Source organism: Lontra canadensis, unplaced genomic scaffold, assembly GCF_010015895.1.
Source record: "Lontra canadensis isolate GAN:19392208 unplaced genomic scaffold, GSC_riverotter_1.0 scaffold55, whole genome shotgun sequence".
NCBI classification, from domain to species: domain Eukaryota; kingdom Metazoa; phylum Chordata; class Mammalia; order Carnivora; family Mustelidae; genus Lontra; species Lontra canadensis.
Window position 1 is genome coordinate 3886224 of NW_022631049.1, and position 27371 is coordinate 3913594.

A 27371-nucleotide genomic window follows, 5' to 3' on the forward strand; every position below is an offset into this window, starting at 1 on the left:
TTCTGAACATAGAGGAGGAAATTTTATTAGGTAAAAGCAATGGATTGAAAAAATGTTAACAGAAATTTCCCATGTAACTCAGTAACTCCGTTTTATACTGATATACAGAAAATAATCACATTATAGAATGCACTTATATCACTTATAATTATTGTAATTCATTACATTTGTAGTTTAGTGTAGTCACAATTCAAGTCATGTTCCTTTTCTGAATCTGCTTCTACCAGTCAGTCAAAAATTATTAGTTGAATCTCAACTTATATTGATCTGGCACCTTTAATTATCAGTAATCTTTAATCTTGTCTGCTTCCTACTTTTTAGAAGTCTGCAGTTTTATATGGTTCCCAGAGATTAGCAATAGTTTTTAATTTTGTTTTTGTTTTTTAGAATGTAACACTTTTCTAAACTTATTTCTCTTGAAGCAGTTGAATTCATATGAATTTCAAGTCTTTAGTGGATTTCTCTGCTCCCTTCAGGCCCCTATACCCACTAATCACATTCTAACTAAATTTATCTATTTTTTTGCTAGTCTAATTAGTAGAATGAATATTCAAGTTATTATCCCACTTTATACCTAGAGATTTTAAATGACTTTACTTCTGCATATACTATTATGTATACTGTTAGATTTCTTTGTGTAACTCTTTATTAAAACATTTGAAGAAACAGGCATAAAAACAAAATAAGCATTTCTGAAAATATATAACATGATATTGCATAAGAAACAAAATAATAATGATGATGAATTGGATAGACAGTTAACCAAAAGTAAAACTACAAGTGTATTCACAGTAAGGAAATAATACGGCTATAAGACTCGTAAGGTTCGAGCATATACATATAAAACAAAATATCTGAAGCCAGGTTAAAATCTCATCAAACATTTCATTTCTAGTGAAAGGTTTTTTAAAACATAGCAATTATTGTTTCACTCAATACTTAGTTGAAATTTATCTTGAAATTTGAAAGCTGAGAAATATAATGGTATTATACATTAATACCAAGAATATATATTTAACAGAAACTCATTCTATGTTATTAGATTATATTGCTAAATTCAGAGGAAAATAATGTGTCTTAAGATCCATTCTTTTGGTTGTCTGTGTTTTATGAAAATCTACCACTATTGAAGTAATAACCATTTCTGTTTTTCCTTCAACTTAACAGGCTTAAAAAGGAACTTTGTTAATCTTAATAATCAAGTTTGTGATGGGTATATACAGTGAAAAAGAGGAAAGGCAAATGTTACATTACAGTGAGTAATAACTAGATTATCTTTCCTTGTTAAAATATTGGTCTCACTTTTTTTCCTCTGTACCCACATCTTTTTATTTATACTCTAAACTACAGATTTTGGGGTATAATTTTTTTAACTGTCTAACTATATTTCATAATATATAAACTGTGATTCAAATTATTTTGTTAGGATTATATGTGTTTACACAGATATGTTATTATCCTTTATAATATATTTATAGTAGCCTAGCAAGCCCTTTGATTTCAGAAGGGACCATGGAAGATAATTAGCATATAAATTTTCATTTTAGTGTAGCTTTAACCATTGATGTCATATGAATATTCTAGTTACTTTTCTTTTAGCAGATTTTCCACAAACACTAGGAGAGTCACCATGAATCAATTTTGTCACAGCAAAGTGATTCCAAAGTGATCTTTACTGAGTTTTCTTGGATCCTTGATACTGGAACTTTTGGGATTGATGAGGTTTGTCAGGAAGACAGAAAAGATGGTGTCACTTCAGATCTGATATTCCTGGGTCTGGACTTAAAGATTATCTGTTGAAGATTGATTCTTCCCCATGTCCTCTCCACATTCAGATCTCACTTCTCCAGAGGTTTAGAAGGCCCTATTTCACCACTGCCACACAGAAAAAGACAAAACTCAAGAAAAATAGTATTACAAGTTGACTGCTCTACAAGATGCAACATAATTCTTAGGTCAGAATTCTATGGCTTTTGGCACCAGGCCAGCACAACATCACTACAACAAAGAATGGGAATAAAAGCAGTTCCTGAGACTTAAGTTTATTTACTTTCTTCCTTAACATAACTCATTGTACCTTTCAAATATAAGGTGTTCTTATTACTAATATAATTCTTCACCTTTAGGGGCATTTTCTTTTTTCTTGCATGAGTCAAGCTAGAATGGGTAGGACACATGCCACATGAAAAGACAGGGGGCCAGCCAGGTAGAGGACAGTAGGGAGGAAGGAAGCAATTAAGAGTCTTCCCTCAAATCAAGTAATTTTACAATGTACTTTTTTTTTTTTTAAGTTTATCTGCTTAAATTATCTCTATGTCCAAGGTAGGCCTCGAACTCATGAGACTGAGATCAAACACCATATGCTCTACCAACTGAATCAGCCAGGTGCCCCACAATGTACTTCAACTTGTTAATGGAAAACCTCTGGTTGAAAGATCCAAGAAATTTAAAATTTCATGTTCTTTGTACTGAGTGCCTTCACCCATTAAGCTAACATTGTTTTCTTTAAATAGTAAATGTTGTACACTCTGCAAATGAAAATAAAGTATGCATTACACACATACCGAGGAGTTTTCCTTCCAGTTCCCAAGTTCATAACTCTCCTAAACTGCCCCTGTGATTCAGGGTAGAATTTTATTTTTTGCAACAACACTTTACCCTAATTTTTTTTTAAAAAGTGATTGTCTCTTAAAATATTTTGTCCCAGGGGCGCCTGGGTGGCTCAGTGGGTTAAAGCCTCTGCCTTCAGCTCAGGTCATGATCCCAGGGTCCTGGGATTGAGCCCCGCATCGGGCTCTCTACTCAGCGAGGAGCCTGCTTCCCCCTCTCTCTCCACCTGCCTCTCGGCCTATTAGTGATCTCTCTCTGTCAAATAAATAAAATCTTTAAAAAATATATTTTGTCCCACATTAGGGAATGCATAAGCATTTGAAAGAAAAGATGATTTTCATAATCTGGACAATTATATTTCTGTCATCTAAAAATGAGCTCTACTGATTCTGATTAGTATAAGCAATTGGTTTAAGTACAATAAAAACAAAATAATAACTTCTAAAATAATAGGCTGTCTACCTGACTGTATTCCTTTCTCAAATGGTAAGTACAGAGGATTATGCAAATTTTCTCACATAAAACTGTTAATATTCCTAATTCTGAAATGAAAGGTCTTTTACATATTTGTCATCCCCCTGGCTCTAGAGTTTCCTCTGCCTTCTTATTGAAATGGTGATCAGTATATTGGTACATTCAATTCAAAACCAAGTACTGGATTGCAGTTTTTACACCATCTTTTTTGTCAGCAAATGAGTAAGATAATGAGAAATTATAAAGGCTTCCTGCCCCCTAGTGATCTGTGGTAGATTTTGATAGGAAGGACGAACAATTCTGTCACTACCAAAGAACCTCAATGATTTGGTTCTCCTAAATAAAAGGAGACAAATAGCATTTAAGTTTCTAAATGCTAAACTCAACTAAGCATCTGAATATAAACATGTAAGTGGTATTAAATTCATTCAAAATTAGCATGAGTTCACATGCTGCTATTGTCATTTAGTTAGTAATTCATATTTACCAATACTCACAGACACAAAAATCCTTGCATTTTAAATGATTGCACCTTTGCCTTTTGCCAGCAGATAAATTTGTAGGTGGCTAAATTTCATCTGGTTTTAGTAGGAGACTCTACCCATGTTACCAAGTAATATGTCCTTGAGTTTGAGAAGGCAATGAAAGTGGGCCACCTAAGTGATTATATAGACATCATCTATGGAGTCTTCATTAACTTGTATTTCTCTTTTCACTTAAGAAATAACATTTGGAGATGGTAGAAAGACGACCATTAAAGTAGTAGATTTTAATACAGCGGTAGTAAAACCTGTTGTATAGATTTTAGAAATCAGGCAGTAGATGCATAAAGTTAAAATCAGATTGGGAGGGGGATTGTTTTCACTTAAAGCATTAAATATTCATTTTTTTAAAGTTTGCTGCTAGGTTAGGATGCATAAATGGCTGTCATTTCCTGACATCTTTCATTTCTTTTATGAGTAAGACTGTATAAGTTAACACAAAATATTTTTGGTAAATTGAATTATAAATAGCTAGAATAATTAACTTTTGTTTTTAGACAAACATATTACTCTATAAAATTTAATCAGTCACAATATGGCAATTAGGGATTTTATTTTGTTTTTTACCCAAAGAAATGAAAATCTTCTTACCCAAATCATCTGTTAAGACAAAAAGAGGAAACTGGTTCTTCTGGGGCCCTGATTATTTGGGGGAGTACTTTCAAATGATTTGAATTATTGAACTCATCAGTCTCATAACCAATAAAATGGTTATTGGTTGGAGATTAAAACTTAAAGATCAGGAATAGGGAAAACAGAAAGGAAAAAAGTCACAGAGGTAGAAATAGAGAAGTTGAATTCAAATTAATTTTTAATTGAGCACTTAACAATGGGCCCTCCAAAATGGTTGATAATACCACTAAAGGTTTAAGTTTAAATAAAAAAAATTAAACCATGTCAATATTATTTATTTCTAAAACATCATTCTAAGTGACCCATTCAAATAGTTTTGTTTCCAGCTAAACTATTTTCACATTATCCAACATGTTTACTAGGTACCCACTACCTTACCAGGCACAGCAGATCACAGATGATGAACATGGAGCACAGAGTTTCATAGGAGCTTGATCACATGTGTTCCTAGGCTGAAAAGGCCTTTCTTTGTACCTCTTGGGAGGTGAGGTATGTGGCTTAGTGATTTAAGTACGGCACGCAGAAATCAAATAGGGTTAGGTTCAAATTCCAGCTCTAGTGTTTAATTTCTGTGTGATCTTAGGAAAAACACTCCAGTCTCTCTGAACCTCAGTGCCCCATCTGGAAAATCAGAGTAATACTTACCTCATACAGCTGTGAGGTTAATTAACATTGTGTATTGTAAAGCACTTAGTGGAGCCTAAGGAGTAAATGGATGTCGGGATTACTCAGTGTGGGCTCTAGTAGGATGGACAGACCATGGGCTTCCAAATCTGGGCAGCAGCGTCAGACTCTTAACACCCGTAAGAACCCTATGTGATTCAGTTCACTGGCATGCATCCTGTCTCCCCCGTTCACTACACCTCAAGTATCAAGGAGATGGGGGGCCTTTCTCAAGGAGATGGCCCCACAGAGCTTTTAGGCATCCTGGAATCCTAGGCATTGTTTAGGTTGGGGGCCTGTACAACACTGGCATTTATCACCAAGAAGCACTTGTTACAAAGGAGATGGGGTGAGGAAAGATGAACTGATCAAGTAGATTAATGGAAAAAAATTTTAACTCATAAAACCCATTAGAAATTAAGAAATACACATTTCTTTATTTTCAACAATGTGTACACATACACATTCAGGTTTTTCTTTTGATTGATACTAATTTACCTCTTTGTTAACGATGGCAAAGTTTTAACTGCTAAACTGGTTCTTTTGGGGGGGATTTTCCAGAGATATATGAAATATGTGAAGTTCCTTAACTAGGAGTGTAGAGGAACAAGTATTGTTTAACCCCAGGAAGAAAGTTTCCAATCACCACCAGTCTCCCTTCCCCCTTTTTTTAGAATACAGAAGTTGGTGTATCATCTCGAGTATTTAGGCTCGTCCTTGCCATGTTCACAGCAATTGTTTTATTAGGCATTTTATAGCTATAATTTTTTTAACGTATATTATTTTAACCTATCAAATTGATCTCTAATCTCACCTAGACAATTCCAAGTGTTAATTTTTTTTATTCAACTTTAAATTTTGTTCACATTTTTGTTCACAACTACAATACTTAGATATGAATTTTCATGTCAGTCTTTTTCCTTTTAATGGATGCTCTGACTGCCCTAGCAAAGTCTGTCCTTATTTTAATTCCTTTGATTTTATAACTAGCCCCTGGAATACTTACTTACGTACTTTCTTCTAAGTTTTGTCCATATTCAAACTTCATACATTAAACATTAGCTCTGTATCATTTTATGCATGAGAGTCATTTCTCTGAATTATTTTTTACTTTAAAAATATGGGAGAGATTAAGACAAATTTCTGAGTCCTACTCCATTGCCACCTTATTGTGCTTTATTAATCTGAGATTTTGTCCTGTTACTAAAGAATTCTAAACCTCTGAGTTGCACTGTAACTGGTGACAAGCTTGTTAGGCTCTGACTCCCTTTCTCCAGGATTTCTTGGTGGAGAACAACAGGCCCTTTAAGCAAGACTCTGTAAGACATAAGATCCCACATCTATCTGTCTAGATTCTCTTTTCATTTTTGGATTTGGAGCCTAATTACATAAATTATGAAAGCAGGAGGAGAAGGCAGCTTTCACAGCTTTGGTTCATTGCCTTCACAGCATGGAAGGCAAAAAGCAAGCTCAAGGAGTTACAGCCCTGTAACCCCAGCAGAGAAAGGAAGTCGGAAGAAACTGGGCTGGAGAGAGGTGTCAGCCATTTTTCATTCCCCTTGAGAGGCAGGCAGCCTTTAAATGTACTCTCTACCTTCAGGAGGAAAATTTGTACAATACACTTACAGAAGCCTGTGCTGCCCTGTGGTTAGTTCCAAAACACCTCACAAGGTGTCCTGTGAAATATGAAACTGGGAGGAGACAACATGGTGAGGTGGGGCTTTGTGAAACCATAAACATCTTAGTTATGTAAAGTTAGATCACGTTCAATGTTTATCTATTTGCTTGCTAATTGTTGGTTGTTATCACGTCAAAACATAAATTAACCCCCCCTTTTCCTAATGGAACGTATAATCCTTTTTACAGGGTGGTAGTATTTAGAAAGAACCCTACTCTTTAACAGGGGGAGACCATTGCAATAGATTTTCATGAGGATTATGTAAAAAAGTGATTCCCCTAAAAATTATGTCTACCTAAGATACTATATAAACAGTTTGGAGATTTGGAGTGAGTTTATCTTCTCTCTCTACACAAGTCTCTGATGGTCTTTGGGTTTGTTAAAAACTTTTAGCAGGTTCCTATCAGTAGTAATGTATACACCGTATTTCATTTAAAGTTGCATTTCAGATTGAATTCCTTGATAAACTACTGTCTGCAAGGCTAAGATGAATCACTTTTCCTGCTTTTTGTGCTGTGTGGCTTTAAAAAAATGCCTTACTTCTCATTTAACTTTTAGGGTATTTCCCCCATCTCCATTTCCCATTATTTTGTTCTCATACCACACGCCTCCTATACTGTTCCTGTTCTTAACACCACAGTGCATCCCCACAAATCTCTGAGCTCACACTGTGCTCTATTACTTACTTCCCTTTCAACTAGATCTGTGTTAGTCAATATCTCTCAATTCTCTTGGCAATTTATTCTTTTATGCAAACTATAGAAAAATATGACTTGCATATCTTAAAAATTTGATGTAAACAAAAAGCAATGTTATGAAGTTACTGTTCATAATTACAAAATTATACTTCAAATACAGATGTTATTTAAAATCCCTTTCATTATGAGAAGGGTATTACAATGCAAGTAATTCACATTAAAAGGCATTCTATTCAATAGATGTGTTTATTGGTGGGGTCAGTTTTGCCAGTGTTTTAATTCACATGTAATTCATGTAGACCCTGTGGCAGCAACAGCTAATACTACTACTTTAAAAGTGATAAACTATTTCCACTTATATGCTCTGTGATTATTTTATAGTCCTCAAATTTTGTAGTTCTTTACAGAAAAAAAAAAAAGAGCACAGAGATAAACTGCAATTTGCCACAACACATTTCCTCCAAATCTTAGATAGTATAAAACACAAGACATTTTTTCCACACTCTATACTTTTATAGAACAACCAGATTTGTAATTGATTTCTTTATTTTATTTGATTTATCAATATACATGGCAGCTTTCTCAAATCTCAAAGTTCCAAAAGTATGTAATTTTAAAGGTGAAAAAAAAGTCATTTTTCTTTAGATGTCATATTTCTAGAGAGCTATTAAAGTCTATTTATAAACAAAAATAATTGATAAACTAACACACTTTAGAAATCAAAATATCTTAAATTATTTTAAGTGAATACAAGATATGTCTTTTTAATTAACTATCATAGTTAAATTTAATATCACAAAACAAAATGACTTGTCCTCACTAGTTTCTCAAGTGGGGTAAAGTCATTGGGTTTTACACTTAATATAAGTTTTAAATGTGATTATTAAATGATAATATCTTATCAATTATAGGAAATATTCATTTATAGGAATTTCCTTAGGTCCATCAGTTTTTAGGCCAAGTGTGAGCCCATGTCAACCTTCAAGTTTAGAGTCAATGCACCTAACCTGCCTAATAAAGCATGACAATTTAAGAATATGAATTTCACTGATAAAGGGGAATAAACAGTGGCTAAATCACTGTTCAACTTACAAAAAAAAAATGGGGATAAAAGTAGATGAGAGTTTCAAAAAACTAATTACTTAAAAAAAGTTTTTAAAATGAACATGAATGGCCAATGATACTGGATTTAAAACTTCACAGGATAACCTTAAAAAAAAAAAAATCCCACATAGAAATAGTAAAGTCATCACCTTATGATAAAAAAAAAAACAACAAAAAAAAAACTAAAGTTTAATAGTCATTGGAGGGGTAACAACCACTGGTAGTCTACATTGAAAAGTAATTTTAATCATAGCTAAAACAAACTAAAATCAAAGAATTCTATTAAGAAATAACAAAAATGATAAACATTTAATAACACCTAAGATGTAGATACTTAAGATCCTAAACAAAAATATTAAAGGTAAAAGGGCCTTGAAATTTTTTCCCAACAATCCATCTTATAAATTTCTAAATAGCTCATATCCTTTGCTTTGGTGTTTTTTGTCTGCTACCAACTAAACATTAGTACAGTAGAAAATCACTTATGTTCTTTTCAAATGCTTGGCATTATAATGTGATCTCATATCCTTCCTCAAATTAAACTTTGCTCCACATATTCCACATGTATACAGATGAACATCCATGTGCTGTTCCAACTGTTCATTATTTGGGAATATCTGAAAGCAGACCTGGCATATCGTCTCACCAGCAGATAAATGAGAAATCATATGCCGTACATGGTCATGTTTTCTGAAGTTTCCTTGATCACAAATGGAACAGACATACCTGGCCATGCCTTTGTGCATATCATTGTGCAGTCGCAACTGACGCTCTCTTAAAAACTGCTTTCCACATGTCTGACACACAAACTGTTTTTCCTTAGTATGAACAGTATAGTGTTCTCTTAAGTGACACCGCTGATAAAAGCCTTTTCCACACAGATTACAAAAATGCTTTCGCCTGTGATCTCTTTCGTTCTCTTCCATGATGGCACTCTTAAACACATCCTGGTCTAGGCAGCTAGACATATGTTCCATCACTAGATTTTCGGTCTCAAAACGCTGGCCACAATTAGGACATCGAAAAGGACAGGCGGAATGTTTGAACAACTGCTTTTTTTGGATACTGTTTATCTGGAAATGGCTGTCCCTAAAATCATCCAACATTTCCACAAACATATCTCTTATTTCTGACTGCTCGTCGGGATTCTCTTCCATGTCCATCTTCTCCTCCGCGTTGCCCAGCCCATTCATTGTCAGATCCTGGGGTTCCCCACATCTCTGAGCATGTTCCTGAAGCTGCCTCCCCTTAACGAGGATCTGTCCGCACTTGCCACACGCACAGATGTTTTCAATGTGTTTGGCTAAGTAATGAGATGACAGGTCCTCCTCGGTTATTGTGAGTCCGCAGAGCTCACAGGACGCGTTTTCGGGATCCTCTTGTACTGGACTGCTGTTGTTAGGGGGCCTCAGACTTTCTAAACCGCCTCTTTCATCAGCAGTTATCGACATCCGCGGTTTGAGAGATTTCCTACCACTTTTCTTAATACCGATATCCTCTTCGACGTAGTATCTATAAAAGGGCTCTTCGGGCTCATCTTCTAATTCGTCGTTGTCAGTGGACTCATTACAGTCTTTATCAGTCACTTTAATAATGTTAAAGTCTTTCAGTTCATCTGTGGGAATATCTTCGGGCTCCATCTTGATGATGATTCTTTTCCTCTCAGCAGCTCTGCTTTTGTCCTCGCCAGCTAGTTCAGACTCCACTGTGCTACTTTTTCGGCTTCCTGTGGTTGACGTCGAATCATCAGCAGCCTGGCTGGTGTCTCCTCTGTACTTGTCTGTCTGTGTGGAAAATGCTTTGGAAGACTCCTTTTCGCCAAATTCGGCTTTGACAGTGCCATCTTTTCCATCCCTAATGTCGACTATTCTGTGATAGGACCTTGTGTTCTGGTATGAATGTCTATTAGTACAGGTCAGCACATGCTCATCTAACAATTTTTCACAGCTAAAGCCAAACCCGCAACTATCACAGGTGAAACTCCGTCCAAAGCGCCGCGACACACGTTCCTTTGGAGTCGATAATTTGGACACAGAACTTTTTTTACATACATCAAATAGTGGTTCGGGAAAACTGCCTAGCTGTAAAGACTCGTCATCGGGCTCTCTGTTGTGTGGAGTATTTACTGTTGAACTTGGCTCCGCACACCACCGGTTGGCCTCACTGCCATTTCTAGCCACTGTGTCTTCATACATCCTCACCCCAAATATCATTTTGCTGTTCTGTTTGCTGGAAGCAGAGGATGAGCACTTTGAGCTCGAACAGTCTGCATCCTGTATGTCTTCTAAGCAGTCGGGAACGTTGTACAGCTGCAGGTAGTTCATTGCCACCTTAAACTGCTCAAAACTGGAGGGAGCCGTCATAATTTTTCCCAAGTACATAAACTGCAAAATGAGATCAAAACACTCGGCACTAATTTTCATGTTGCTGAGGTTCAGCTGTGCGGTACTGTGCTGATGGTTCATGAAAAACATTCTAAAATAGGAGCTACAGGCAGCCAGAACGGCTTTGTGCGCTTGGAAGTAAATGTCGTCGATGGCAATGCAGCAGTCACAGAGAAAACCCCACTCCCTCTGGTTGTTTAGCTGCTGGAGGACGTAGCTGCTGTGGCTGGGCTTTGCCATCTTCTATTACTGAGAGACCTATGTGACACAAGAATAGTAGAGTCAGACAAGATAGCTTTAGAAGAGGACCTGAAAAGGAGGGTCACTTTGATCCCACATTGGGACTTGGGCGATTTGGCTATCACAATAAAGAGATATATAAATAGCTCTTCATTCTAATGTAGCAGAACTCAGTAACAGACACCCAAATCATCTTTCAGACGTGAAGATGACGGTAGCCCAGCCATTTAGTCAAGCTTCTCATTTTGGTTTTAAGAAATAGAAGCTAAAGCATCCAAAGCAAAAACCATCATTTTGGTTTCATCACAACTCTTCAGGGGAAAATGTATGCTAAATGCGAAAGGAAAAAGTTTAAAAGTATTTGAAAGATCCAAACAGTGAAAGTAAATAAAATAGCAACTTAAAAGAAAAGTACATAACTGCAGAGTATTAAAAAGTCTCACAAAATTGCTACTAAGGAACTATTGTTCATTTTTTTAAAAAGATTATTTATTTATTTATTTATTTGACAGACAGAGATCACAAGTAGGCAGAGAGGCAGGCAGAGAGAAAGGGGGAAGCAAGCTCCCCGCTGAGCAGGGAGTCAGATGCCGGCCAATCAATCCCAGGACCTTGAGATCGATCATGACCTGAGCCGAAGGCAGAGGCTTTAACCCACTGAGCCACCCAGGCGCCCCAGTATCGCTCATTTTTTAAGGGTGATGAGTGTATTTTGGTTAAGAGTCCCTATCTTTTAGATATACATACTGACATATTGATAGATGAAATGATATAATCTAAAATACACTAGAAAATAACCTAGTGAGGTGGGTGTGGGGGCTACAGATGATACAAGATTGGCCATGTGCTGATAACTACTGAGTCTGGGAGACAGTTATAATTCTATTTTTGTATGTTTGAAAATTTCCATAGAAAAAATTCTATTTAAGATGCTTATTATATTGGGGTGTCTGGGTGGCTTAGTGGGTTAAACCTCTGCCTTCAGCTCAGGTCATGATCCTGGGGTCCTGGGATCGAGCCCTGCATCAGGCTCTCTGCCTGCCTCTCTGCCTACTTGTGTGCTCTCTCTGTCAAATAAATTTTAAAAATCTTAAATAAAAAATAAATAAAATAAAATGCTTATATTATATGGAAATGGCAACAAGTAAATAGGTTTGATCAATGCTCTTCCCTTGATTACTGGAGAAGCAATCAGTCTGTAAAATCAGAATATGTCTTATATTGCAGGGCAGGTACTTTAGGGAATAACAAAGCAGTGGATCCGTTAGGGAAAGAGGTGTCTATCCTCAAAAGGTAAATTTTTCCTCATTTTTTTAATTATTAAAAAAGAGTATACAAAGTAACATGTGCAAAAAATTCAAATATATAAAGTAAATAGAATAAAAACACACTTAGGTCACATACCTCTTCCCAGAGGTAACCTCTCCAAACACTCTGGATTGTGTATCTTCAGTTCTGTTTATATGTATCCATACAGAGTCAATAGATGATATTGAGTACCTACTCAATATCAAAATCATACAGCAAGAGCAAATGGAAGCCCAGGCACATAGTCTTTTCTCTTGCTGTATGATTTTTTTTTTTTAAGATTTTATTCATTTTTTTGAGAAAGAGAGCACAAGCAAGGGGAGCTACAGGCAGAGGGAAAGGGAGAAGGAGGCTCCCCGCAGAGCAGGGAGCCCAATGTTGGGCTAGATCCCAGGACCCTGGGATCGTGACCGGAGCAGAAAGCAGATGCTTAACCAACTGAGACACGCAGGCTTCCCCTAAATGGTATCATTTTATATATACCTTTCTGCAACTAGTTTTCTTCACTGAACATATGGTAGACACTATAAATATTATTAATGTAGTGAGTTGACTTTGGGAAAAGAAGAGGGAGAGAAAAACATTAAAAGCATTAGAAGCCCTATCCATTATATTATAAAACTAAAATAAGATCCAATTTTAGCCTCAATTTTTAATCTGTATATATAAAACTTCAGAATCTATCTTCTAGTTAAAAGTAAGTTCCTACACAATGTGAGCATAAAAAGAACATTTAACAAACTGTTCACAGAAATAAAATGTTCACTCTTCAGTCCCCAAACCCTTGAATCCCTACAGTGGTAATTAAGAGGTATCTACGCTTATTTCCACGTGCTTTTTATCTGTTCGCCACAGACTGTATGTGGATCACATACCCCTTCTCCCCACTACCTAAGGACCTATCCTACCTCCCTCTTCCTGTTCTTCCTAATGACAGAAAGTCGCATAGCCAGGGATGTGCCTCTAGTGAAAGGAAGGTAGCCTATAATGAGACCTACTGTCTTCTTAAAATTGCAACCATTATTACCACTTTTGTAAGGCAGGTCAAACATGTCACATAGGTACAATCTTTCAACGTTTTCAAGCTTCTATAAATCAGGTATCTGTACTCAATGCTCAGTATGTACCTAGATACAAAAGGCAATAATATGCACAAAGATATTCATCAATAATTTGAAATGCCTGGTAATAAGGGAGCTGTAAGTGAACCAAAGTAAATCAACCTTTATCAAGGTAAATCCACTACCTAAAATTCACGGTCACGTGGTCTTTCAAAATTATGTAAAACGAATCCAAACAACAACAAAATGAAAACACACACACACACACACACACACACACAAATGCTGACCCCAAGCCCATTTTTTTTTAAAGATTTATTTATTTATTTATTTGACAGAGATCACAAGTAGGCAGAGAGGCAGGCAGAGAGAGAGGAGGGGAAGCAGGCTCCCCGCTGAGCAGAGCCCGACACTGGGCTCGATCCCAAGACCGTGAGATCACGACCTGAGAAGGCGGCAGAGGCTTTAACCCACTAAGCCAAGCCACCCAGGCACCCCCAAGCCCATTTTATTTAAAAGGAGATTTCTAGGTCTATAGTCATTTTGTGTGACTCAGAGAGAACTTTAACGAGTAATAAAGAGAAAGAGGCAGAAGGATAGACATCTCAAAAAAATTTTTAGTAGTAAGAGTTGCTAAAAAATGAAACAAACTCTTTTGGAGAACAATGGATGCCCTGCATGGAAGATGGATGAAGAGTCGTTGAGGACAGTACAATAGAAGGAAAAGAACACAGGCTTTGGGGGCACCTGGGTGGCTCAGTCGTTAAATGTCTGCCTTTGGCTCAGGTCATGATTCCAGGGTCCTAGGATTGATCCCTGCATCGGGCTCCCTGCCCAGCAGGCTTCTCCCTCTCCCACTCCCTTTGCTTATGCTCCCTCTCTCACTGTCTCTCTCTGTCAAACAAATAAATAAAAATTAAAAATCTAAAAAAAAAAAAAGAACACAGGCTTTGGATCTGAGAGACCTAAGTTCCAATCTGCCTTTGCCACCTTATTTATCTTCACAGACCCCAAGTTTCCTGAATTGTCACAGTGGGAATAATAAAATGTCAAATACCATATCAAACATGAGGAGTCATAGAAGCAACGTGTAAAACTATACTTCCTGACATGTGATAACTAATGGAAGTTAGACTGGAAGTTGTTTATTCAAGCATCAGGAGCTACGTTTGATTAGATAACCTTAAAATTTCCTTCCAAATGGAGGAGTCTTGCAGAAGAAAGCCAGCAGCTAATCCATAAAGACTTTCAGGTTTTAAATCTCCTGTGCTTAAAATAATGATATAAAGAGCTTAAAAGTTCCAAGAACTCTTCTATTCTAAGCTAAATGGAAAGCAGTTTTATGGCCAGCCACCAAACCTGGCGCAAAGACATACACCACCACCATGACAGGCACCGCTACCACTGGAGCCATAGTTCAGTTCCGTTGATAAAAAGACAATCTGTGTATACATAGAACACGAACACAAGAGCACCAAGGGCATTTTCCTTGCAACAAACACGCACTGAGCACTTCGGGCGCCAGACACTGCATGAAGTACAGGGAATCGGCAACAGCCACAAGCATTCTGCAACCTCGAGGACACACCCCTGAGGGGAGTCTTGACTTCTTCTGCATTAGTGACTTCATTCAACATGTACGTATTCGGTAAAGTGCCTCCTTTGTGGAAGAAGGCATCATGCTCTGGTGACGAGAACCAAGGGCTCCGGGTCAGAAAGGCACGGGTGTGAATCCCACTGTCTTCAGCCATCTCTCTTCATCCCTGCCTTCCTCTCAGGGCTTGGGGTGGAACAAAATTCTGCTAACACTACTTCTACAGCTTCTAGGCTGCCCTGGACCTGTAGTGTCCTCAGTGGCATTGTGCAAACATCCACGTTCCAGTAAACCGGACTTTAAAAGGTGAAGTAACTTTTATTTTTTTAGATATTTATTTATTTATTTATTTGACAGAGAGAGAGAGAGAGAGAGAGATCACAAGTAGGTGGAGAGGCAGGCAGAGAGAGAGAGAAAGAGGAGGAAGCAGGCTTCCCGCTGAGCTAAGAGCCGGATGCAGGTGCAGGGCTCAATCCCAGGACCCTGGGATCATGACCTGAGCCGAAGGCAGAGGCTTTAACCCACTGAGCCACCCAGGAGCCTCAAGGTGGAATAACTTTTAATAGCAGTCCTACACCCAGTAGTCCCAACAACTTTGTTCTTGTTACACCTCACTCAGAAAAGCTTGGAGAGGGCCTAATAACACAAAACAAAACAAACCCCCAAAACACAGAAAAGAAAAAAAGAAAGAAAGCAAGGCACAGAACCAGGGGTGAGGGATCTGAATTCCTGTGAGACTTTTAGCTTGTTATCTCTTGAGAATAATTTTTGCATTAAAATTTTAAATATTCATTCACTTATTAAAAACAATTTCACTCCAGGTGCCTGGGTGGCTCAGTGGGTTAAGCCTCTGCCTTCGGCTCAGGTCATGATCCCCGGGTCCTGAGATCGAGCCCTGCATCTGGCTCTCAGCTCAGCAGGGAGCCTGGTTCCTTCCCCTCTCTGCCTGCCTCTCTGCCTGCTTGTGATCTCGCTCTCTCTGTCAAATAAATAAATAAACTCTTGAAGAAAGAAGGAAACAAAAAAACCAATTTCACTCAAATTCCAAAAGTTTTCTTTCAATTTTTTTATATTCTTAAATAGTTCTACCAAAAAACCTTAACTTTATCTTACAGTAAAGCTTGCAAATGTTTTAAGTAAAAGTACTGCTTATATTTTAGCTCTTGTTTTTATTTTAATTCCAGTAATATCCAGTGTTACACTAGTATATTCAAGTTAATATCCAGTGTTATACTAATTTCAGGTGTGCAATTTAGTGATTCAACACCTGCACACAATACCCAGTGCTCATCACAGGTTCCCTCCTTAATCCCCATTCCCTATTTAACCCATTCCCCCACAATGACCCCTCAGGTAACCATCAGTTTTTTCCCTAGCGTTGAGAGTCTTGTTTCTTGGTTTGCCTCTTTTTCTCCCTTTGCTCGCTTGTTTTGTGACCTTAAATTCCACATATGAATAAAATCTTCTAGCATTTGCTTTTCTGATTTATTTCGCTTAGAATATGCTCTCTAGCTCCATCCATGTCATTCCATGTGGCCAGATTCCATTCTTTTTCATGGTTGAATAATATTCCATTGTGTATATATAACACATCCTGCATCCTTTTTTGTTTTTTTTAGAAGATTTTATTTATTTATTTGACAGAAAGATCACAAGTAGGCAGAGAGGCAGGCAGAGAGAGAGGAGGAAGCAGGCTCCCTGCTGAACAGAGAGCCCTATGCGGGGCTGGATCCCAGGACCCTGGGATCATGACCTGAGCCGAAAGCAGAGGCTTTAACCCACTAAGCCACCCAGGCACCCTGATCCTGCATCCTCTTTATCCTTTTATCAGTCGATGGACACTTAGGCTGCTTCCACATCTTGGCTATCATAAGTAATGCTGCTATAATCACAGGGTTGCATATTTCTCTTTGAATCAGTGTTTCTGTATTCATTGATTAAACACCAAAAAGTACAACTGCTGGTACAGGGTAGCTCTATTTTTCACTTTTTTGAGGAACCTCCATACTGTTTCCCACAGTGGCTGCATCAGCTTGTATTCCCACCAACAGTACACGAGGGTGTAGTTGTTCTTGTCTTTATAACTGAAATATGTGACTGCTTTTGTGTTACTGGTGAAACAAGTTTATTACAGCTAGAAGTGAAGTACTTCAGGAGAGCAGGACTTCAAATGTGATCCAAAGCCAGGGTTCTAAGGCCAGAAGGGTATCTGTACTGTATGCATGCAGTTCTCCCAGAAGAGAAAGGAGTTAGGTGATACAAAACATTTTACACTGAATTTTTAAATTTTTAGTTTGAAAGTTTCATCTCATTCAAAGGCAGCTGCCAAGCACATTCAGCATATTAATTTAGATACCCACAGATGTTTAGAGAGATCTGATCTGGTCCAACATTCTTATTTCATAGAGGGGGCAAAGATCTAAGACTGTTAAATTGTGTATCAAGGAGGTAGTTAAGTGCAGTAAAGTAGGTACTAGGATTACAGGATGGCATTCTGACCACCTAGGTGGGTACCAACCACTTGGGGCTCTGTAATGTGCCCTCCTGCAAAGAACACTCAGCAGGGACGGGGCAGTCGTCCTCACAACAGGGTTTACTGGCGAGATGCTCTTGCACAAGCCACTACCCACATTTGAACTCTTATCTCTAATGCTGTTTTATCTGTATGGGTGCCTCCAGTCTTATTCAGTAGACGTGGTCCCTAAATTACAGCATGTAAGCTATTTCAGTAAATTTCTCACCGACACAGTAAGGTATCAGAAATACTTTTCCTTCATCACTATAAATCTCTTAAATTGGCAAAATCAGCTTTGCTGAAACTTTCTTTCTTTTGCCTCTGCCTTAGTCAAATGATAATTGAAGGGCCTATAAACGAGCATATAAACTGAATGAAGAAGTTACTTACAGTTACAATTTTGGACTGACTCCTTCTGTAAAGCAAATAATCTCTTTTCAGTGTGTGCCACAGACCAAGGAAGCTCCCCTGGGGACCACTGGCATAGCCTCGGTGAGAATCTCCAGCAGAGCCTAGCATTAGACTCTCACTTCAGTGCCCCAATCTCTGAACTACTAACAATTACCTCTGGATCTCCAAGGTCATTTAGGTATATATACAGTGATTTTCTCATACCTATTTGTGTCTTATGTGATTGGATATATGTATATGGATTTAATTTGAAGGTTACAGACTATCCTTTTAAAAAGCCTGCCTGAAGTGAAATGAAAGGATTTTCTTGTGTTAATAAATCAGAGTATCAGAATGTGTCAAACCCCTACAACATTCCTAACACTGCATAAAGCACTGTGGTAGAGGGTGGAGAAGGATGGTAAACATAGAGCTAATACCACATGAGAGATTAAATTTTGAACCAAGAAACAATTTGAGAATAATTAAGTATACCGAATAAAGTTCAGCAAGAGAGGGAAAAGAAAAAATCATGACTGTACTAGAACAGTAGGCTTTAGGAAGGATGTAGGATTTGAGTGAAGCCTTAATGAATGAATAGGATAGAGAAAAACAGAAGGCAAGGGGAAAGGCATTTCAGGTATCTGCATAAGTGTGTAGGTGTAAAGAATTGGGAGAGGGGTACACAGCAGCATAAACAAAAGTATGAAAATGTAATGGGAGGGAAAGCAGATATGCTTTACTGGACTGGTAAATGGAGGTTATAAAGGTAGAGTAAATGAAAACCATCATACAACAATAATGGGAATAGCCAGCATTTGTTAAGCCTTAATATCAATGGTCAGGCTCCAGTCTAAGCAGGTGTGTGTGTGTGTGTGTGTGTGTGTGTGTGTATAATGTGTATTGTATGCAATGTTATATAACTTCTGGAAGGCCACAGAGGACTTGGTGGGATTAGAACACAAGCAATATGACTCTTGAGCCTGACAATATGGCCTCAGTGATTTTTGTCACCTATAAAAATAAGGTCACGCTGGCGAAATTCTTCCCTAGAATACCATTTTCTAAAGTATATGGTCCAATGTCTAAGCTTAATTAAGTTCCTTAGGTTTTCTCTTTGAGATTTCCAGGAAGAACCAGTTTTGTAGGTGCTCCTAAAGATAAAAAGTTTCCCTTCAAGGCACTTAAATGACAGACACAAGGTTAAAAATTTTTTCACTTTTTAGAACAGGCATTCTGGCTGGTTATTAGACTGCAAATTCAGTACTTAGCACAGGAAGTTCTGAAATTATAATTGGGTTATGTTCCAAAACTTTATTTTTAAGTTAGTTATTTGGAACTTGAAACACATATTCCCATAGAAACAATGCTATAAATGGTGAGTCAGTTCTATGCTCACACCCTAAAATCTTTTAAAACCCTAATGTAGCTTTACATCAGTTCTACCAGTGCTACAGGGTGACTTTTACCATTTGTACTAACAGAGGTACCATACAGCAATGCCTACCTCACTGATCTCCAGGTATAAGGATGCGACTTAATGGCCTCTGTGCCCTGTGCCTAGCACACACTGCCCACACAGCTGGCCCCTGATGCATGCTTGTTCAAATGAAGTCTTAAAAAGAGCCCAGAAAGGGGCACCTGGGTGGCTCAGTGGGTTAAGCCTCTGCCTTCAGCTCAGGTCATGATCTCAGGGTCCTGGGATCGAGTCCCACATCGGGCTCTCTGCTCGGCAGGGAGCCTGCTTCCTCCTCTCTCTCTCTGCCTACTTGTGATCTCTGTCAAATAAATAAAATCTTAAAAAAAAAAAAAAAAAAAAGAGCCCAGGAAGCAGGCACCAATAGATCTGGATACAAACTCTACCACTTATTTAGCTATGAGGAAACATCTTTACCTCTCTAAACCTGCTTTTCTCATCAATAACGATAATCATACTCCTCCCAGGGTTCTCATATAAATTAGAGAGGACAATTTCTTCTTGTCTTTTTAGTCAAGCATAATACAATTTTCCTTAAGTATTAATGTCATCATTGTGAACACAGTTCATAGAATTTATAATGATCAATTTCAACCTGATTCTTTATAGATGAGAAAACAAACTGAGGCCCTAAGAGGTTCAGAGACATGATCAAGGTCACTTCCAGTTTTAGTGGCTGACAGCAAAGGCCCTTGGCTCCTCAATCCTGGTCCCTGAGTACAGAACCAACTGGCTGTCTGCTTTCTCCTCTGCATTGTGTTTTGCTGAAATACACGAGCTATTCAAATTGGCAAGGGCTGTTTGCACCTACACAAAATGGCCCGAGACTGCTGTACTTTGGGAGACTGTGGTTTGCTGGCTGGTTACTATTTTTATGCCTCCTTGCTCGTCAAGCCAACAGCGATCACTTCTGAAAGGGATGTTGATCTCCCGCTGCCCACTATTTCAATCTGTTATGGGTTATGAAATTAGACAAAAACTCACTGAAGCTGAATTTATATAATTTTCAGAGAGGACCTACGGAAGTCATCTATAAGATAAGACTTTAATTCCTGCACTTGGTTTCATCTATTTTAATTGCTAATAGGCAATGATCTGCTTTAGCCTTGCTTCTGGCCAGGGGACTGGATAAGCTGAGGTTGCTAACCGAGTAACTTCTGAGTGAGGTGTTACTACAGGTAAGCTGCTAGGTCTAGGAAATAAATTTATGCATACAGAAAGCAAAGTGAACACAGTGGCTTCTGGAATATTTCTCTCTCCCTCCAGGAGAAGAGAGGAGCATGTGGGTGGCTCAACTGCTTAAGCACTGGACTCTTGGTTTCACTTGGGTCATGATCTCGGGGTCCTGGGACTGGGCCCTGCATCAGGCTCTTTGCTCAGGATTCCACTCCAGGATTCTCTCCCTCTGCCCTTTTTTCCACTCATGCTCACACACAAGCGCTCTCTTAAATAAATACATACAAACATATAAACAAATTTTAAAGAAAAAAAATAGAAAAGTATTTAATCCAGGCAGTCTCTACATTTTGAGCTGTTCATCTTAAAGAGGCAACATGGCATCTTCTGACCACTAGAGGGCACCATGTGAACAGTAGGCTTCTCTCTGCAAAAAGCAGCTTTACCAGGAAGTCACTTTTTTGCACGTGGCATTGGTATTCTTGGTATTCTCAGGGTTCATTTTGTGGAACTTAGATCTATTCCAAAGTGCCTCTGTGACTTTGGGACCCACCTAAATCTGCTCCTCCCCCTGAATTCTCTGTCTCAGCTGGCACTGCCATGAACCAATCACCCAGGCTACTTGGGAGTCACCTGGGACTTCTCCCTCCCTTGTCACCAATTTTCCAGTATTTCTCAAATCTGCCCCACTATTCCATGCCTATCTTCCCTGCCCTCCTGAGGCCTCTAACATCACTCCCGAGTTATTACAACAGGCTCCTTAACTGGCTCCTCAAATCCATCCTTCACCCTCAAACAATTAATAAAGAATAAAAATAACAAAAATCAGACCATATCATTCTCCTTAAACCCTTCTATGGTTCCCTTCATGTATCCTCAGGGTAAAGGACAAACTTCTAAGCAAAGCATAGAAAGCCAACAGTGCCCACCCATCTAGTCTTATGTTTGGCTGCTTCTTGCTTCAAACTTCATGTTCAAGCAGCATGAAACTGCTTGCTCTCTCTACTCCAAACACCCCACCCCAAGCCCACCTTACTTAATGTACTTCTTATCTCCATTTTTATTCATGCCGACTGGTGCTTCTGCCTGAACCTCCCACATACCTAAGAATCAGTATATCACCTCCTCCAGAAAACCTGTAGTACCTCCCTCTCCCACTATTTTAGGTTTTGATATTACTCTGTATCATCTCCTTATTTTGCACTTATTTACACTATATTTTCATCATCAGAACAGTAACATAAAGTAGGTGTTAAAGCGCAGACTAACCAGATTGCCTGAGATCAAATTCTGGCTTTGCCACTTACTAGGTGTGTGACCTTGAGCAGGCTGCGTATGTAATTTGTGCCTCAATTCTCTCATCTGAGAATGGGGATTATGATCCTTCCTAGGGTGTAGAGTTATCACAAGGCAGTGGCTGTCAGGGAGAAAATGCTAAATAAGAGCTGGCTACTACCCTTATCTGTGTGTCTGTCTGTAGGTCTCACCACTAGATTATGAGCAACCTGAGGGCAAGGCTGTTAGCCTGTTTCTGTGCTATACAGTAAGCATTCAGTAAATGCCCCTAAAGAAGCAGCTGGTGAAGCAGCTCTAGGACAAGGGGAAATGCTACCCGGACTCCTTCCCTCAGCAGATACAGCTTTTTAATTTGTGGTTTTTTTTTTTTTTTTCCAGTTATAGCTACCTTTTTCTTGTTTAATTCCAACCAAAACCCTGAAAATTTCACTCTCTCATCTAATTAAAAGTCAACAAAATGAAACCAATAAAAAGAGTATCATAAAAAAGTGTGTTCATTCTAAGAAGCTTAACTCCATTTTTAAGCCTTAAATCTATTTAAGATTTAAGATCCGCTTCATCCCCAGGACCTACCACAGCAAAGCCTTCATGCTTTCATATATGCTATGCCATTCGCTTTGCTTAGAACCTTTTTGATGTCCAGCTCACTCTCTTTGGAAAGCACCCCCCCATCCCAGGATAATGCAGATGTCCCTCTTCTGTGCTTCCAAACAGCCCCTACCTACAACTATATGGTGACCAAAAAATGTATCATCCAAACTGAATGTTATGTCTATTACCACACTCTTGGCACGGATTATAATTATGTGGCTCCCCTGCTTTGCTGTAAGCTCCCTGAGATCAAGGCATTGTTTTAGTCATCACGGTGTCCCTGAGCCTTTAACAATGGCCTGGCATTTAGTTGGTATTTGATCAATTTTGAATGAATAAATGTTGAAATAGGCATTTTATCTTACTTATCAATTTCTTCCTTCCTTGTAATCTCTACATCCACCAAGGGGCTCAAAGTCACAACCCTGAGATCAAGAGTCACATGCTCCGCTGACTTGAGCCTGCCAGGCCCTCAATTTTTTGCATTATTTGCATTTTTGCGCTTAAATTTTTGCATTATTTCAATCATGGCAACTTTTACGTAGTCATCAAAAATTTACAAAGCAAGTTCCCATACCTTAAACAACTGGTTCTCACGACACTGAGATAGGTATTTTTATTATCCTCATTTTGTGAATAAGGCATTAAGTTCAGTGGTTGGTACTGAAGTGCTCATCTTGTAATCAGAAGATGGGACTCAAACTCTGGAGTCTTGATTCAGAACCCTGAGTTTCAGCTTTTATAAGCCAGACAACACTCTTCCTGGCAATGACTATTAACTGAAGTGCCGCTTTGGAACGTCCTGAGCCTCACAGTCACCCACTCTCACACAGCCCCACACGGCAGGCAGCACGCCATGCCCCTGCCCCATCTCCTCTTCCATCTGCTGACTCCCACAGCCCATTAGAGCAAGCCCTTCCCTAACACTAAAAGATGTCAAGTGGGGACAGAGCTCTTTAGTTACCTTGAAAAAAGGATTATGTGTAGCTCACGTAGATAAGAAATGAAAAATCCGACTGGTGATTTAATTCATTTTCCAACATTACTGGGAAAACAATTTTAAACTCAGAGCAGAGCAGTGTAAAAAAACCCATGTCCCCAACACTCAAATAATGTTGTGATTAAACTTCTATGTACTATTTTGGGGCTTCGTTTTCAGAACATCATCAACCACTTCACACTCATTCTGTAATTTGACTAAGATCTCTTGTAGTTCCCATACAAGCCACGATTTAAGTATAGTTAGAAATCTATCTTAAATATGTGCCGTGTCCTCCCATGCCACATCTACAAACTGCAGTCATTAATCCCCCTTCTTCGTTCTAATTCTCTTTCCTTGATGTTTGGCATGCTACCTCTAGATACTGATCAAGGAGAACCCTTCACACCATATCAATACAGGGATGTCTGGGCAGTGGTTTTCATGGCAAATATAGCCACTCCTTCCCTCCCATCTATGAAATTATTAAACTCTCTACAAATATGAAGCTTTTGGGGGTTTGATGTTGTTGTTTTTTAAAATGAGTTTGGCCAATATAAATCAACTCATCAGAGGCTGGATAGACATCATCATTAGCATGAAAAAGTTTGAGAACCAGACCACGGAGGTAAAGACTTCATAAGGACAAACTTAAAATAGCAACCCTGTTATATTTAAACACTCACGTCTGTTACTTGATCATAGAATTTTAAACCAGTCCAAGGCAAAACATTCCTTTTCTCCACCTAGTCAATTCTCACCAACCTGAATAGGGAATAGAGAACATAAGGCCATGAATCATCACAGGCCATCCTTAGGCAGGGTGAGGCATATACAACAGCACAGTTATGATCGAATGCTGCCTCTCCTTGTTTTAAACAAGGAATTATATTATTAACAGTTATCTCTGGAATGATTTTCATTTTTGTATTTTATGTACTCTAGTATAGGTTGAATTTTTACAAAAAAAACCATGGATTTTGTATTTCCATTTTGAGAAAAAAAATATACATGAATCACTTTTTAATTTGGTTCACATAAAAACATGTAAGACCAACAATGTCAATATTTCAGGGTAAAATATACTAGCACAAGGAAAAAAATATCACGAGAAAACATCCTGTAGAGACCAAAGTGACCTCAAGCAGGTGTTTTTCAAATACAATTTAATTTTTTGGGAAGACAACAGATTACAGCTTAACAATAAAAATCTATGGAAACTTTTCTGCCTTTGTATCCCAAATGGTTGTCTCCCCTTTGGGCCAGAAGGTTAATAGCTAAGGCTTATTAGCACTTTCCTGACTAGAAGAAGAGAGGCCTGAAAGCAGACACTTCTTTTTTCCTGCACATTAGGATAGGAATTGGTGCTAAAAAGAACACAGAGACACTCTTAATAAAAGCTCCATGAACTTATCTTCTCCAGAGCCTGGCGAAAGAGAATAAGGAAAGGAAACAGTACAAAAATTTAGCACTGTTCGGGTGCCTGGGTGGCCCAGTAGGTTAAAGCCTCTGCCTTCGGCTCAGGTCATGATCCCAGGGTTCTGGGATGGAGCCCTGCATCAGGCTCTCTGCTCAGTGGGGAGCCTGCTTCCCTCTCTCTCTGTCTCTGCCTGTCTCTCTGCCTACTTGTGATCTGTCAAATAAATAAAATCTTTAAAAAAAAAATTTAGCACTGTTAACATGAAATCAAAACACAAGGTCAAGAGCAAGTGGCTGAGACTGCACTCATGCCCCGCTAAGGTCCTGGTTAAATATGGTCTCTTTTTTCTCTGACAATGAGGCACCAGGACTCCCCCACAAACCACCCCCCTAAGTAGGCCATCCCACTGGAATGGGAAGAATAGAAAGGCTTCTGGAAAGGCGACTCAACCTGAGTTATTCTACACAGTGAAAATTTGGTCATGATGGAGAAATCTCTTAAAACGAATGTTAAGATGTTAAAGAAAAGTTCTACTGCAGACGGTCTTTATTGATCTTTGAAAATAGTTTCCCATCCACCAGGTTTCAATTTTCTCTAAGATGAGGAAGCCCCCATCCAGCGCCCAAACCCATTCAGTTATTATTGATACTTCATCAGATAGCCAGCAAGTGAATCAAAAATAAAGTTTTGAGGTTGTGATGGCCAGCCATCATTCAGGCTTCATCTTTCAGTATCCCAATTCTCTCCATCATATCCATTTGCACTGACAAAATTTCATGGACTCAAATTTCTTCGTTTCAAAGAAGGTAGTGATTGCTTTGAAGTTAACATGAGAACTGCATCCTTCACCATTTCTGCTCCAAAGTGCCTTGAACTTCGAACCATGAAACTGATTCTAAGTCTCCTCAAAAAGCCTGGAACCACTCCTCGGGTTCGAGAAAATCGTTCCTGCCGTGAGACAGTGAGACATACGGTATGGAACTACACTCAGGCCAACGGAGAATCTGCGCGTTACCTACCACGTTTAAGCTCGACTGGAGTTATTATTACACACATACAAACTGCCCTGCTGTCCCCCAGAAAACAAAGACTTTCATCGACATCTCCCCGACGCTTCCAATTTGGAGAAGGTCATGTTAACCTTTCAGATCCTACAGACGCGTTCGTTGATTAATTTACCTAAGACTGGGAAGGTGGCTGAGCTCAGACCCAAGCCTCCAAGTTTTAGCGGTTATGATTCCCGATCTACACCCAACGCATTTGCCGAACACTAACAAAACTTCTAGCAAGCGCCCACCACTGGAATCGAAAGCACTTTTTTCCCAGGAAACACATCTTTTCCACCGAAAATTCCCAAACCCGAGACCCACTACTTTTTACTGAACAAAAAGCGTGTGTGCCGGCAAGAGGGGGTGAAAAGAGCGTGGCAAGAATTTGCACGGCTCTTACGCCTCCTCCCTCGGAGCGCGCCCAAGTCTGCGGCCTCGGGCTCCGGGACACTTCCCCTCCCACCCGCGGAGGAGCCGCAGCTGTAAGTTGAGAGAAGCGGGCTCTGGGCACGTCAATCAACCGGGTCCTCCCGCCTCCCGTCTACACCTCCCCTCCCCCCCCCCCCCCCCCAAAAAAAAAAGACAGAGAAAGAAAGGGAAAAGAAGGTAACTAATTTGAGAACTAGTCTCCGCCGGGGCTTCGCCTCCGACCCAGGGAGGCCGCACGTCCCGGACGAGGCGCGCCGGCGAACGGCGGGATCGAGCAGGCGGCCCGGCAGCCGCCCGTCGCCGGGTCCTCGCGGCGCGTCCTCCGCGCCCTGGATCCCCGCACGGGTCGGCACCGCTCCGGCCCCGCACTCCGCCAGGCCCGCGGCCCGCGTCCTCCCGCCCGGGCCAAAGTTGCGCAAATAGCCCCACAACTGGCAGATACTCACCGACCGCAGCAGGAACCGGGGCTGCGGAGGTTTTAGGGAGTTTAAGGCAAATCAGCCGCGGGAAAGGCGGGCGGAGGCGAAGGGGCCGCGAGCTGCAGTGGCGGCGGCGCGCGGCGTTCGGGCTGGGCTGCGCGGAGAGGTTCTGGCTCTGCCAGGGACTGTGCTGCAACAAAGGACTTCCGCTGCCGCACAGCCGCGCCTGCCGCACCGCACTGAGCCGGCCCCGCTTACGCGGCGACTCCGGGTCTGCCCACCAGTTCGCTGCGGCGTCCGCCAGCCTTCCCCTCCCTCTCGCCCGCCCACCCACTCCGCCGCTGGCTGCTAGGGGCACCCGCGGTCGCCTGTTTGTTTGCAACAAGTTTCTGCGTCGGGCTCCGGGGAGGCTGGCGCAACCCGCACCGCGGGGGCCGGCGCGGCGGCGGCTTTACCACCCCTCTCGCCCCTCTCCCAAGGGTAGGCTTGGGACCTCCTCCTCCTCCTCCTGTTTGCACAGCTGGATGGGACTGGGCTCCTCCCGACTCTCCAAGGGCAGGATGCTGTTTTCCCACTCCGTCCAGATGTCAGACCCCTGCCCCGGAGGGCTCGGCAGCCGAGCCTTCCCTCTCAGTTCGTCC

The 27371-nt window shown here is 39.9% G+C and overlaps 1 protein-coding gene across 3 annotated transcripts; it reads right to left on the reverse strand.

Moving 5' to 3' along the window:
• Nucleotides 1–26868, reverse strand: ZBTB1 (zinc finger and BTB domain containing 1). Of its 3 annotated transcripts, none has more exons than XM_032875213.1 (3): nucleotides 26758–26868; nucleotides 9129–11044; nucleotides 1–1875 (listed from the first exon to the last, which is right to left on the reverse strand). In XM_032875213.1, exons 2-3 carry the CDS (start codon nucleotides 11024–11026, stop codon nucleotides 1839–1841), a joined length of 1935 nt encoding a protein of 644 aa, XP_032731104.1. In that variant the 5' UTR covers nucleotides 11027–11044; nucleotides 26758–26868; the 3' UTR covers nucleotides 1–1838. The 3 variants fall into 3 exon arrangements, with proteins under 3 accessions (XP_032731104.1, XP_032731102.1, XP_032731101.1); XM_032875211.1 differs by lacking the exon at nucleotides 1–1875 and adding an exon at nucleotides 24100–24178 and having other exon boundaries at nucleotides 7526–11044; nucleotides 26758–26842; XM_032875210.1 differs by lacking the exon at nucleotides 1–1875 and having other exon boundaries at nucleotides 7526–11044.
• Nucleotides 26869–27371: the final 503 nt, after the last annotated feature.

What these genes read in the sequence shown, in the direction of transcription:
- ZBTB1 (XM_032875210.1), bottom strand. Translation starts at nt 11,026, where the DNA reads ATGGCAAAGCCCAGCCACAGCAGCTACGTCCTCCAGCAGCTAAACAAC.